The sequence below is a fragment of the Juglans microcarpa x Juglans regia genome, chromosome 6D (genome assembly GCF_004785595.1).
Source record: "Juglans microcarpa x Juglans regia isolate MS1-56 chromosome 6D, Jm3101_v1.0, whole genome shotgun sequence".
NCBI lineage: Eukaryota > Viridiplantae > Streptophyta > Magnoliopsida > Fagales > Juglandaceae > Juglans > Juglans microcarpa x Juglans regia.
The window spans coordinates 38,226,156-38,241,690 of NC_054604.1; the positions used below are offsets into that span (position 1 = coordinate 38,226,156).

At 37.8% G+C, this 15,535-nt stretch overlaps 1 protein-coding gene across 2 annotated transcripts in view; it reads left to right on the forward strand.

The window, feature by feature from the left end:
• Positions 1–2,778: 2,778 nt before the first annotated feature.
• LOC121234279 (chloride channel protein CLC-f) overlaps positions 2,779–15,535 on the forward strand; it is a 29,960-nt gene continuing 17,203 nt past the window's right edge. The window contains exons 1-4 of one of the 2 annotated variants that reach the window (XM_041130160.1): positions 2,779–3,460; positions 3,565–3,649; positions 4,364–4,766; positions 6,290–6,484. In XM_041130160.1, the coding sequence (XP_040986094.1) occupies positions 3,330–3,460; positions 3,565–3,649; positions 4,364–4,766; positions 6,290–6,484 (814 nt within the window). In that variant the 5' untranslated portion in view covers positions 2,779–3,329. Of the gene's footprint in view, positions 3,650–4,363; positions 4,767–6,289; positions 6,485–15,535 lie in introns of both variants that reach the window. The other variant, XM_041130159.1, reaches the window with a different exon arrangement.

Sequence of the window (15,535 nt, forward strand, 5' to 3'; positions counted from 1 at the left end):
TAGGGATGCACTACTCAGGTTTGGTTTCATTCACTCGGCAACTGACAATTCTTTGTTCATCTATAAGACTAATGACATCCTATGTTATTGCCTTGTTTATGTTGATGATATAATTGTAACAGGTAACAACAAGAAGTTTGCAAATGCTATCATAGAAAAGCTAGGCACTACCTTCTCAATCAAAGACATGGGTCTCATGCATTTTTTCTTGGGAATAAAGGTCATTCCCACACCAAAAGGGTTGTTTCTATCTCAACAGAAGTACATTCGAGAAGTTTTATCAAGAACCTCCATGGACGACGCTAAAGAAGTACTAACTCCAATGTCAACTACGGCTAAGCTCACAACTACAGGTGATTCTGAGAATGCTGATGGATTTGAGTATAGAAAAACAATTAGTGCACTTTAATATCTGGGACTCACACATCCAGACATTGCCTTTATTGTTAATCAACTAGCTTAGTTCGTGCAAAATCCAAAAGCACACCATTGGACTGCAGCAAAGAGGCTTCTTAGGTATCTCAAGCAGACAATGTACCATGGTCTTCTCTTACAAAAAAATGCTCAATTCGAATTGAAGACATATAGTGATGCGGACTAGGCATCAAACAGAAACACTTGAGTTTCAACCACTGCTTTCATAACATTTATTGGTCCTAATCCAATTCATGGTCAGTAAGAAAACAAAGGCAGTCTCGAGATCATCAACAGAAGCTGAGTTTCGAGCATTTGCAACTGCTACCTCCGAAACAGTGTGGCTTAAATCACTCGTTCAGGAACTTGGTCTTAAACTTCTACAAACACCTCAACTGTTTTGTGACAATATTGGAGCCAATCATTTCAGTCTGAACCCAGTTCAACATACACGAATGAAACACATTGAAATTGATATTATCTTTGTTCGAGATCTCATCAAGAAAGGAACAAGTAGCTGACCTCCTCACAAAATCACATTCATACTATGGTGTACATCACATTCATACTATGAATCAACTAGCTGACCTCCTCACAAAATCACATCCCCGTTAACGGTTTCAAACCTTAAGATCCAAAATTGGTGTTGCAGACGACACCTCCATCTGGAGGGGGCATATAAGGACAACTACAAATCATGCACAAAATTTGGATTAGAAACTGTAACTAATTATACTCATTTAATTCTTTTTGATTTACTTTATTTGTACAACACATAGTTTGCTATACGTTAGCTTAAGTTTAGGAACAGTTTTTGGTTTCAAAAATCTATATATATATATGTCTTCATCATCTAATGAATGTGTGAATTATTTTCTCCAAACTCTGTATAATTCTCTATATGTCACAACTCACTAAGACCTAAAAGGAAAAAGAAGAGACTAGGTAGATTTCGAGACACATAAGTCTTCTCCTTAGTAGCATATAGTGAATGATATCATTCTCAAAATTTTCAGCCATGCATCTACTAAAACAAATAAAATTTTACCTAAAAAAAAAGGACCACAATGCATTTTGAGAACATAAAACTGTAGTTGGAACCTTGGACAAAAACAAGAAGAGAGAGAGATGCAAAATTTTGAGGATGATAGTCTTACAAAGTGAATGATGATTATCTGAATAAGATAAAGGCACCAAAAAAGTAAAAGAGACTTGGAAACAAGAAACTAGACTACATAATAGTAATGGCGTACTTAATAATATATCTGGAGCGACTCTTTGGTAGAATTGCTTTTGCTGATGAATTACATTTTGAAGTAGAAGCAAGGAGCTCGATGCTTGAAGCCTATGTTGTAAATCTTTTTGCAATTAATTCAACTGTTATTGTAAAATTAGGTCATAGGGAGGGGGGAAAGAGGTCACGAGAAGTAGAGTTGCATTTCATTTCTTTTCTGTCACACTCTAGGGATTGTAATGTAAATTTGATAGTGAATGGGTGTGAAAAATGTGTGAATTGCTCTGCTCTCTTCGAGGGGGAGGAGTAACTCCATTAGATAAAAGATAGAGAGAAGGAAGAAGAAGGAATGACAAACTTCAAAAGATTCTGCATAAGTGGCATACACCAGGATGTGGCCTTCGAATAGGGTCTGACACTCTAGAATAGCAAACTTCTACCTTCTATAATATTTTCAGAATAAAGGAACTCAACAGGTAATTAACATAAATGGGTTTCTTGGCCCAGCAACCCATTAACATCTATTGGACTACATGATAGACTAACCCATACTACTGAATTATATAAGACACTCTAGTCCACTGGACTGCTGACTTGGCCCAGCCCACAACCCATGGCCTAACCCTAAAGGTCCTCAACACTTCCTCCGTCTATCAATTCCTCATCTTTGCCTTGGCCGTCGTGGGACGTGTGACATCTTCCTTGGTATTTTGGTTTTTTACTGTATTGTCAGATAGAAGTGTTATAAGAAAGTTTTACATCACGCATTTTTATTTAATTAACTTGTGATTTATCATTGTATTTAATTATACACATATTTAAATAATAAGATAGAAGAATAAAAATGACAAATTATATCTTAATTAGATGAAATCATGGAAGTGTATGGTATAAGCTTTTATATGATTGGCTTTTATTCGTTTGAAGAATAACAGCCAATCAGCACAAAAACATGGCACTCGTAGGTTTGTAACGTATTAAGTAGTTTTTATTTCTTTTTTAGAGCAACGTTTCATTAATTTTAAAAAGTGAAATACAAAGGGCTGAACAAATACTCTGTTATAAACAATGCGATGCATAAAAAAACAATTGAAAAATAAAAGAAATAGAAAGTAATAAGTGTTAGCTATATTCTTTGATGTAGCCGACGAAACTATTGTCATAAAGCAGTTCTTTTATACGATCCGGAGATGGCTATATTGTGATGGAAAGCCAAAGCAGCTAATGATGTACAGCGATGGAAAAGATGGAGAGGAAGGGAGAAATCTCGCGGGACTGGACAAATAAGGGGTTATTGTATGAATTTTAGAGAGTTGAGCGACCATCTCTCGCATATATTTGGAGATAACTCGGCCAGATCCCGTGGATGAAGAAGAAATAAAATAGAGGGAAAAGGGTATAAGTTTGATAAAAGCTTTTTCTTTTTGTTTGATTTTTCCAAACAGTTGATTTTTTTTTTTTTCGTTGGGGTGAAAAAGAGAGAGAGAGAGAGGGGGGAAGAAAACGACCCGAGGGATCAACCCATATTGGAGGAAAAAACCGCATTCGACGAAGAAGAAAAGTAAAATCCGAGAAACTATTTGCAGGTGATGCGAGTGAGAGAATATGTCAGGAGGAGGAGGAGAATACAGCGATGAGAATCATTTGCTGAATCCTACTAATTCAAATAACATAGACGAAGATGAGTTGGAGGCTCAGGAGGGACGTAGCGCTAACATCAACGACAGAGGAGGAGGAGGTGCCTTCCAGGATCTGCTCAAGCATTTGGATCGAGGCTTCTCGGGACGCCGCCACAGTTTCAAGCGCGTCGACGTAAGAGATCATATTAATCATCATCAGCATCATGCATTACTAGACAATCATAATCACCTCAATCATCTCAATGCTTCCGATGCTAACGACGTCCTTGGCGACAGTGCCCCTCCCGAATGGGCTTTGCTCCTTATCGGCTGCCTTCTTGGCCTCGCCACCGGTCTCTTTGTCGCTGCTTTTAACAAGGGGGTTTGTTCTTTTTTCTCTTCTTTTTCCTCTTATTATTGCTGCATGTATTTTCTTAATTTCCTTTAATTTTTCCCCTTCATCTGGATCTGATATGACCAGAGTCTATAGGCTCGCTCTTGTTTGAATGATAGGATTTCACTTTATTTGCTGTATACTTATTACTCTGTATTTGGGTTTTGCCAAAGGCTTTCACATTATCTGTAGGGCTTTGTCTACTTTAACTTCTTGCTTCTTGATTACCTATAAAAAAAATCATTTGTTACTAAGCCCCATGTCTATAATAATGCACTGAATTTGTGAACGCAGTCAGGATTTAGTAAAGTGCAATATCGATGAGGTTTCCTCACTTTTTTTTTTTTTCTCCAGTTATGGTCTCATTTATGATCTAGGAGATAGCCAAAACCCATATGGCAGATTTGGATCTACCCATTTTTTTTTTAACCTTGATGCTCCCGTCCATGGTTGGGACTTGCAAATCTCTCAAATCAAACTTTTAAACAAGAAATGCAGGTTGCCTGCACCAGTTTTTAAACCCAAAGCTCTCATCATTCGTCCTGAATAATTAGCAAGACCAATTTAGCATTTTCCTTGTTATTCACTCATTTATTTAAGATGCAAGTGCATGATCACCATCCCCTTTTTGCATGTTTGGTGCATTTACTATTCTCCATAAAGTTTTGATTAACAGTTACTGGTAGCTTGGTGCTCATCCAGGTGCATGTCATACATGAATGGGCATGGGCTGGTACACCAAATGAGGGTGCTGCTTGGCTTCGTTTGCAGAGATTGGCTGATACTTGGCATCGTATTCTCTTGATACCAGTCACAGGAGGTGTTACTGTGGGCATGATGCATGGTTTACTTGAAATATTGCACCAAATAAGGCAATCAAGCTCCTCTCAAAGAAGAGGTTTTGATTTGGTTGCCGGAGTCTTTCCCACCATAAAGGCTATCCAGGCTGCTGTAACTTTAGGTACTGGTTGTTCTTTGGGTCCTGAAGGCCCCAGTGTAGATATTGGAAAATCATGTGCCAATGGATTCTCATTGATGATGGAAAACAACCGAGAAAGGAAGATAGCACTTGTTGCAGCTGGGGCAGCTGCTGGAATTGCTTCAGGTACTTAGATTTTCTTGTCTTGGATTGTTTTCATTTGAGATATTGCGATTCTGGACGTTTCCCTATAGTTCAGGATATATATTTTTTTATCAGGTACTTAAAGTTAACATTTGTACATCTTTATTTTTTTCCTGTTTCTTTATTTAGTTTGAATTAGCAGAAGACTCAAATTTTTGATAGATAAAATTTATTAGATATGAATTTATTCCTCATAAACAAAGGACTAAGGATAAGGTCACAAGTTCAATCCCTTAGGGGTGCAATCAAAGTGATATTGGAACGACATGTTTTGTGCAATTTTTATTTTTATGGTGTGGCTAATCAAAGTGCTTCCTATCTTTGTTTCCCTTGTCTGCTGGTGTGGCTAATTGGATGGAGAATATTTTTTTAACATTATTATGAGGAGGAATTGGGGAGGAGGCCAAGTTCCACCTGGTTAGTTGAGACAAGGTGGTTTGCTCTCTGATCTTTAGTGGAGGGTTGGGGGCATAACCTGGGGATCTGTAATTAGGCTCTTTTTGGGATATGATTTTGGCCATATCACCAAGAAGGGGAGTCTTTGTGGAGGGCTGTAATTGATTCCGAGTATGGAAGAGTTTTTTTTTTTTTTTTTTTTGGGGGGGGGGGGGGCGTGGAGGTTGGTGTTTTAATGAAGTGAGGGGTGCACATGGAGTGGGTTTATGGGAAAATATTAGTAATGGGCGGGATGTTTTGCTGGTCATGTAAGATTTGTTGTTGATGAGGGATCCCGGGTTAGATTTTGGCATGATGTTTGTTGTGGTAATTCTGCCTTGAAGACCGTGTGCACTTCCCTATTCTAGGAACAAGAAGTTCATTGTACAAGGCTCTGGCTTGTTAGAGCCAGACTCCTTTTCCTTGGAAGTGCATTAGGAGGAGTAAGGTGCCTTCCAAGGTTGCTTTTTTTCAGTTGGACAGCATCTTTTGGGAAAATCTTGACCATGGACAACTTGAGAAAGCATGGACTAATTATTATGGATTAGTTTTATATGTGTAAGAAAAGTGGTGAACCTGTGGATTATTTATTACTTTATTGTGAGGTGGCAAGGGGGCCTAGGAGGGTGGTGGGTCTTTTTGAGTGTTGGCAAGGCCTTCCGGGCAACCCACATTTTGCTGTTATGTAGAAAATGATTCCTTTATGCCTGATGTGGCATGTGGCTTGAAAGGAATGATCGAAGCTTTGAGGATAGGGAGCGCTCTTTTGATGATCGTAGAAGTTTTTGTTTTCATACCTCATTCCTTTGGGCTTCTGTCATTGTACTCAATGGATCTACTATTCATGACTTTCTCGTATTTATTTTCAGTGCCTAACTTGGAATAGGTGTTCTCATACTCCATGTGTACTTGGGCAACGCTTGTTTACTTGTTTCAATAAAATTTATTATACTTATCAAAGAATATTCTTATTTTGGTAGATCCTAGTTAATCTTCCAGCATAATATTATTCCACGTTTATATCACAAGACTTAAAATTGTTAATATTCTTCACCTTTTCTCTCTGCCAGGTTTTAATGCAGCAGTTGCTGGTTGTTTTTTTGCAATTGAAACTGTCTTAAGGCCTCTTCGTGCAGAGAACTCTCCTCCTTTTACCACTGCAATGATAATATTGGCCTCTGTTATATCATCAACAGTATCAAATGTTTTACTCGAGACGAAGTCCGCTTTTACGGTGCCTGCATATGACTTGAAATCTGCTGCCGGTAGATTATGTTACCCTCATTATTTTCCTTCTTCTTGTTAGATTCAGCATATGCATCTGATACAGGATTATATGTGTGAATTCTCTGATATGCTTATATGATAATTGTGTTGGTGTATATATGTTTCTCTCCTCGATTCTTTTCTTAATTAATTACAACTGTAGGTAATTTTTCCGAAAAGAAAAGCAGAAGTATTAATTTTCTGAGGCATATTATGTATGTATTAACATGGTAAACTAAAGTCATTGTTGGCGAGTTTTGGCTCTGTTTAATGCATATAGGGCTGAAAAAAGTTGCCTTCCTTGGGATATGCCATTTCTGTTTGTACTTTCTATAGGCCTAAACTCTCAAATTTTTTTCTCAAACATGTAATTGGAGATTTAAAAATTTTGTTGCACTTTGGTTGGAATTTTTTTTACTATCTCCCTTTTGTATACTTTGGACTGTTCAAAGTGCATATTGGTGTGAAATTTTTAGGAGAGGGGCCACTTATAACCATAGCTTGAAAAAACAGTTCAATTCATATTGAATCAGCCAATTCAACTCAATTCGGTTAGAGTAGTGTATTATTTGGTTTAAGCCAACAAAGCAATTAGATTGGCCATTCAAGGATAGAAGTATTCAAGGATAGTCCTTAATACTTTTTTGCTTCCTTGATTCGTGTTCCCTCTGTCTTTTTCTTCTTTTAGTTTTATCTTTTGTTTGTTGAAGATGGATCGTAGTTTTTGGATAGAAGCTAAGAGGTTCATGTTTATTAGGAAAGGTGGTAACTTTTTTTGTATTATTGAGAGGAGCAAGCAAGAAGATGTCTAAGTCTCTTCATCTCAGTGGAGGTATGGTTATTTGGATGGCAAAGATGGTGGAGGATTGTTTGAGGATAGCGGGCAATAAAGATTCTTTTCAGACAAGAAGGGAAGGTAATAGAGTTTTTATGGTCCAAAAGCGTCAAAACGCATTTGGCAGATTTGTGAAGCTGATTGTGTTTGGCATTGGTAAGGGGAATGGAATCATAGTGATTCCAGAAGGGTGGAAAAGGGGTGGTTGGACAGGTTTTGTGAGATTAATAAGAGAGATGGTTGATTTTAGGAACTCTATTTCAGGTTATGAAAATGGAGTTGCTCCTTCGGAGGGTGGTGGCGAATGGGTTTCTAGAAATAAGGTGATTTCTGATACTTCTTCGAAAGGTGTTTATCATAATCGGGAAGTGTCTTACCTGTCAGCATTAACAAATCCAAGGCATGAGGGTTCTGTTCCTCATCAAAGTTTTGGCCTTGGTAAATTTAGGAAGGATGAATTGGTGTTGGATGGTAACAAAAGGAATGACGTTTTGTGGTGGAAGCAGATGCATGGAAGGAAGAATGGTTGGCCTGCTGAGGTGTTGCAGAAAGTTGGAGAAGCTGAAGAGTCTCTATGGCATGTAAAGGCAGAGTTATTTGGTTGGAAGGGGAGGTTGGAGTCAATGTTGAAGAAGGTAGATGAAGGATTGGGTCTGTTTATGGGTTTGGGCCTAAATTTGGAGGATAAGGAAGAAGGAAAAAGGATGGGGGAGCAGCAGAATGGGCTTGTGGGTCTGAATGTTAAGTTAGCAGATGGGCCTGTGGGATGGAATGGGCTTGGTTTTTGGAGGGCAAAGCCTTCACGCGAGATTCAGGGCTCAAACAACCCGAGAGGAGGGGTGGCCCAGCCCAGACACTATGACATCACAGATTGGGTCGACGACGGTAGGCGAGTCTTCGAGAGGGGTCCATCCACCAGTGACTGTTCAGTTCCTCAAATCTAAGAATTGGAACTTTGAGGTGGTCCATATTTTACCCTCGACGGCACAGGAGGTAGAGTTTTCTTCATAGAAGGGAACGATGGTGGTAGTCGATCCCTTTGAGGGTACTCAGGTGGTGTGTTTAGCTCCCGCGAAGGGGAGCATGTTGTCTTCATCTCGGGGTTGGGAGGTTTTCTTCTTAATTGTTATTGGTTCCTGTTGAGCTACGTTTTGAAGGCAATGAGAGGGTTTTAAAGGGGGTGGAAGTGGTGGAGGGAGATGTGGAATTGAGTGGTAAGGTCATTGGGTCCATTGAGGAGTTTGTTTCTGGGGTCCCTTGCACCCAAAGCTTAAACTCTGAGATGCAAATGGTTCTTGGAAGGGAGGAGGAGGCAGAGGCAAGTGAGTCAGGAGAGCTGAGGGAGTCTGATGAAGAAATGGACCCTGATCTGTTGTGTGCTATCCTTCTGAAATTGATTGGCCCAATTCCTCGTCTGATTGGGTGATGCGGAAAGTGGATGAAAGTAAGGTTGTGTGGGACTTTCTTGTGTCGAATTTGAGGAACAATTTAGAGCACATCTAATAGCTATAGAGGCTGGTCAACCTTCATTGGCCAGATCCACTCTTAAGAAGGAGAGGGAGTTGAAGAGGTTATCGTGCTCTATTAATTATAATGCAAAGGGAGGAAGCGCCTTTAGAGATAAAGGCAAGAAGAGGGTTGTTTATAGTCATTAATGAAACCAACAATCATCTCTTGGAATGTGAGGGGGTTGAACGATTATAGAAAACGTCTTCGGGTAAAGAATATGATTCAAAAGTGGAGTGCTGATGTTATTTGTTTCCAAGAAACCAAGCTGAAGTTGGTTAATCAAACAATTGTGAACAATCTATGGAGCTGTCAATGTGTGGGATGGATTGAATTAGTTTCGAAAGGGGCTTCAGGTGGTATTATTATTATGTAGGATAGGAGGTTAGTGGAGATGGTAGATCATTATGTGGGAGAGTTTATGGTTGCTTGCCGGTTCAAATGTGTGGATGACGGATTTGAATGGGCTTTTGCGGGGATTTATCGTCCTAACGTGGATAATAGTAGGAGTATTTTATGGGATGAAATGATGGGTGTTTACTGCTGTTGAGATGTTGCTTGGTGTTTTGGAGGGGATTTTAACATTACTCAGGTTCCTTAGCAAGCGAGTGGGAGATAGTTATTTCTCTCATGCCATGAATACTTTTTTTGATCTGATTTTTGAGCTTGGTTTGATCGATCTTCCGATGGTGGATGGGGATTTTACGTGGTCCAATGGAAGGGCATGGTCTAGGCTGGACAGATTTTTGGTTTCAGCTTCTTGGGAGGTTCATTTTCCTAATGTGAGGCAGAAAAGGTTACCGAGATTGTGTTATGGACCATTATCCTATTATGTTGGAGAGTGGGGGCACTTTTAGAGGACTAAGGTATTTTAAATTTGAAAATATGTGGTTGGAGGCTGAGGGCTTTGTGGATAGGGTGAGAATTTGGTGGTCTTTGTACTCTTTTTCTGGTATTCCAAGCTTTGTACTGGCGGGTAAACTTAAAGCATTAAAAACAGATTTGAAGAAGTGGAATGTTGAGGAGTTTGGGAACACAGAAAATAAAAGGAAACTCTTGATGCAGCAGGTGCAAAGTTTGGAGGAAAGGAAGCTGTTGGGGGACTTATCTGGTGAGGAATTGGAGAGAAAAAAAGTGCTGGTGGATGACCTAGAGAAGATCACTTTAATGGAGAAAATCTCTTGAAGATAGAAATCCCGGGTCCTTTGGCTGAAGGAAGGTGACAAGTGCATGAAAGTTTTTCACTGTGTGGCAAACTTTCATCAAAGAAATAATGCAATTGAGGTTCTTCATGATGGTGAAAACATCATTTCAGATCAAGAGGCCATTAAGGATCACATTGTCAATTTTTATGAGAAGTTGTTCAACGAAGAATACTCATGGAGACCAAAGCTTGATGGTTGTCAATGAGAACCATTACTCATGGAGACCAAAGCTTGATGGTTGTCAGCGAAGAATACTTATGAGAACCATTCTGCACTTGTCAATTTTGACTTCATTGATCAGGCAAGTGCGGAATGGTTGGAGAGAGCTTTTGAAGAGGATGAAGTTCTCGATGTGGTTAGAGTAATGGCAAGGATAAGGCTCCGGGTCCGGATGGTTTTTCAATGGTCTTTTTTCAATCTTGTTGGGATATAGTGCGGGAGGATATTATGAAGGTTTTTTGTGAATTTTATTCATTTATGAAATTTGAAAAAAGTTTCAATGCTACATTTATAGCACTTATTCCCAAAAAGGTAGGGGCTGTGGAGATGCGTAATTTTCGGCCTATTAGTTTGGTGAATGGGGTTTACAAGATAATCTTTAAGGTGTTATCTAATCGTATGAGTGGGGTGTTGGGAAATATTATATCGAAATCTCAAAATGCCTTTATAAGAGGGAGACAAATCCTTGACTCGGTATTAGTTGCTAATGAGTTTGTGGACAGTAGAATTAAATCAAATGAATCTGGAATTTTGATTAAATTGACATGGAAAAAGCGTATAACCATGTTAGTTGTGATTTTCTCTTGTATTTGCTCAGGAGATATGGTTTTGGAGAGAAATGGTGTATGTGGATCAAACATTGCATTTCGACGTTGAGATTTTCCATTTTAGTGAATGGCACTCCAGTTGGGTTTTTTTAATAGTTCACGTGGTTTGAGATAAGGAGATCCACTATCTCCTTTTCTTTTTGTCCTTGTCATGGATGCTTTGAGTAGAATGTTGGAAGTGGCGGTTGAAGGTAGGTACTTGTCGGGTTTTGAGGTGGGCAAGGAGGAATGGGTATGAAATTATCTCATCTTCGTTTTGCCGATGATACATTGATTTTCAGCGAGCCCAATCAAGAACATATTTGATCTTTGAGAGCACTGTTGTTATGTTTTGAAGCTGTCTTGAGTCTCAGGATTAACCTAAATAAGTCTGAAATTGTTCGGTGGGTGCCGTAGGTAATATTTCAGTTTTGGCTAATATTTTGGAGTGTAAGATTGCTTCACTGCCGCTGAAGTATCTTGGTCTGTCCTTGGGGGCTCCTCACAAATATGTTTTGATATGGGATGAGGTTATTGAGAAGATTGAGAGAAGGTTGGCTGGATGGAAAAAGTTATATTTGTCTAAAGGGGGAAGAATTACTTTGATAAAGAGTATGTTGTCTAATATTCCTACGTATTTTCTTTCTCTTTTCCCTTTGCCGGCTGGGGTTGCTAGTAGAATTGAGAAAATTTATTGTAATTTCTTATGGGGAGGAATAGGAGAGGAAAATAAGTGTCATTTGGTTAGTTGGAATAAGGTGTGTCAACTGATTTCTTGTGGAGGATTGGGGGTGAGAAATTTGAGGTTGTTTAATAAAGCACTCCTTGGAAAATGGCTTTGGAGATATCATGAAGAGAGAGATGCTTTATAGAAGAATGTTGTTAATGTTAAATGTGGGAGTGGGTGGGGGATTGGTGTTCTAATGAAGTTAGAGAAGTGTATGGGGTGAGTTTATGGAAGGGCATTAGGAAAGGTTGGGGTGAGTTTTCTAAACATATTAAATTTAAGGTGGGGGGAAGGGAAGAGGATTCTCTTTTGGCATGACATTTGGTGTGGGGAATTGGCTCTTAAATTAGATTTTCCATCTCTTTACAGGATTGCAAGGGATCAAAATGTTGTTGTGGCAGATTATCTTCAATGTACGGAATAATAATATTATATGGAATGTTGACTTTATTAGATATGTAAATGACTGGGCAGTGAATGTTGTTTCAGATTTTCTGGGAAGAATTTATAACTCTAAAGTGATGTAGGGAAGAGAGGATAGGCTATTGTGGGATCATGCTGGAAATTTCAGGTTTTCAGTTAGTTCTTTTTATAAGGTGCTTAATTGTCATTCTAGCTCTGTTTTCCCTTGGAAAAGCATTTGGAGGGTGAAGGTACCTACTAAGGTGGCATTCTTTAGTTGGGTGGTTGCTCTAGGGAAAGTATTGACCACGGATAACCTTAGAAAACGTGGTTTGTGTATAGCTGATTGGTGTGTCATGTGCAAGAAGGATGGTGAATCTGTAAATCATCTCTTTTTACATTGTGAGGTGGCAAAGTCTTTGTGGAATGTGTTTATTGGTCAAACAGGTTTATATTGGGTGATGCCTAAGGAAGTTGTGGATCTCCTTGCATGTTGGCGTGGTTTTGAGGTAACAAAATGTGTTGCTACCAGATGGAGAATGATTCATCTGTGTTTAATGTAGTGTTTATGGCTGGAAAGGAATGAGAGATGTTTTGAAGACAAAGAACGTTCTTTTGAAGATCTTCGTTATTTTTTCTTTTCTACTTTGAGTTTGTGGGCTAGGATCTTTGTAAGGAATGATGATAATGTACTATATCTGTTTCTGTCGTAGTTTCCTGCTTTCTAGTGTGCAGTAGGTATTTCTTTTGTATACTTCTTGTGTACTTGGAATGTGCCTATTCTTGGTAATAAAATTCTTATTAATTATAAAAAAAAAGGATTGGCCATTCAAACCAATTTCTTTAGTTTGAATGCGAGAACTAAGCATATATGAAAATTTGAGAGAACTAAGCATATATTAACTTTTGTTTCAAACATATTCCTTGCATTTCAAAGATGATTTTTTCTTTTTAATCATGTACGAAATTTTGAGAGAACGAAGCATATATAAACTTTTTCATCTTACTAAGATAAGCATCTATATTCAATGCGAGCTGGTAGTGTCAATGGTCATTTACAACTCTCATTTAATATTTATTGAACGAGTTAGACTCCTTTTATAATTTAAAGATCGGTCATTAGAAATTTATTTCAATTTAAAATCATCACTGATTAAAGTTCCCTACAAAGTCTCAGTCACTCCCAACCCTACATTAAATGAACTACTAGAGTATGTTTTTAATTTCAAACACACTAGGATTACAATTCTAGGATTCCCTTCACCTTAAAATAACTAATCCCAAGCCATACCATCCTATAAATAGAATCTCAATTGTACGTGCATCTAGCTCTTCAAGCCTAGGCCTTTTGATTTTAGCTCTCTTTTCAACTTCAGCATGTCGTAGCCTCATCTCCCCCACCATGAAATACGACAAGGCCACCATCGTCTCTTCCTCCCTCCTAATCACAACCATTGTCGTCCCTCCATCGCACATGATCAATATTGTGTCGGAAATTTTAGGAAGCAACACTACAAGGTAAGTAGCTTAATTATAAATTAAGATTAGCTTACGTTAACTAGTTATATATATTTTGGAAGCTAGTGTTTATGTACTACGCATGTCATAATATTTGCAAGCACGTCATTCATCATATTCCATTCCGCATATTATAGTTATATATGTATCATGCATCTCATGTTGCATAAAACACTTAAGTTTTCATAAGATCAGATGTAAGATAAGCTTAGAATAGTTAATCAGATGGCCATTCAGATGCATGGTACCAATGTAGTCAGAGTGAATGTGCAAGCCACGGACTCAAGCGTGGTCCATCATAGTATTTTATCATATCCGTTTAGCGGTTCTCCTTATGGCCACAGGATGTGGGACCGGTGCACAACCTTGGCTACAATGTTAAGTGTGTTGGCTAGTCAGAATAGTTAGATAATTCAGATCAGGCAAACAAGTTAGTTAATTCAGATAAGTCATACATGTCATAGCATACGTATGAACAATCATGATTTTTTTTTTTATCGGTAAACAAAATTTTATTAATCAAAAGGAGGCAAAATTTCCAAGTGTACGGGACATATACAAGAGCAACGCCTATGCATGCTAGTTTAGAGATACAATAAATTCATGAACAATCATGATTTTAAGTTCTCAGCATGAAATATTTTATGAAAAACCTTATATTAAGTATGTTTACGTTATGTTGAGTTTCTTACTGAGTCATCAACTCATTTTAATTTGTTTTAATGTTTTAATGTTTTTAAACTACCCCAGGTTAGAATAATTATGAAGGTAGAGCTGCAGGATGAGACTTAGTCCAAGGAGGCGTGATTGTGGCCTAGATCATGTACATAGATTTTAAGTTATGATTTTATTGTGGCACGAATTTTGAGAAATTTTAATAAATGCTTTCGTGCACTCTGTTATGATCTCAGAATTTTAATAAAGAATGATTTTATCTATAGAATCTTTGTACCTGGCGCTTCATTTAAAATAAAAGAAAATATTTTTAAATCAAGGTCAGTAGTAGCACTCTGATTCCCCTGATCTTTAAAAGAATAAATTTATTATTAACCGTGGAGAGTGAGGTGTTACAGTTGGTATCAAAGCTAGATTGAAAATTCTGTGGACTTTAAAAAAAAAAAAAAAATTCTAGGCCAAAGTCTCCCTAAGGCATGTCCTGCTTTGTAGTAAGTATCTTGAACTATTACTGTTTTCTTGTTATAATTAAGTTTCAAAGATTTTTTTTTTTATAGGTAATCATAGAAATTTTATTAATAGAAAATCTCAAGTACACAGGTAGTATACAAGAGAAGGAATCTAGTTAGGGTTTATAGACGAAAGAAGAACATTGAGACTGTTACAAACAATGGTTCCTGCCTATAAAAGCAAAGACTAAAAAAGAAAATTTTTAGTTCCTCCATTGTTCTCTCACAATGTTCAAAACTTCTTGTGTTTCTTTCCCTCCAGATACACCAACACATACAGATAGGAATCATATGCCACATATATTTTTAGACGGATGCACCTACCATGTAAAAGAGTCGTAGAGCATGAGATATGGAAGTTGCTAAAGGTGAGGTTAGGAAGTTTTGCTTTTAAGATTAATGGTGCATATGTTCATGAGGAAATAATCTTATATTTTGTGGAGTTTTATCTGAGGAAATTAGGAATGAATTTAGAGGATTTTTGAAGTCATGACATAGATTTATGTATAGTGTATGGTATTTCATGATGATTGGCGATAAATATCTTATAGTAATGCGATTTTATCGCCTAGCACGAGTTGTAAGATTTAGGATTTGACCTTTGGAGAGTTTTGTGTTATTGTTTAAATAAGGTTATTATTTTATGTGGAGAGTTTTATGTATTATTTTATACGGAGATTTTTAATTACTGTTTTGTGGAGTTAAGATAATGGTTGGGTGAAATTATTATTAGGATTTTATATCAATCCCATTGTTAAGGTTGATACTTGTTTAGGCTTGAATTAAATTTGGAGTGTATGATGGTTGACACGTAGCATGCTAATGTGTACGCCTAAAGGATTAGTAAAGCATCGAACCAAAATATGG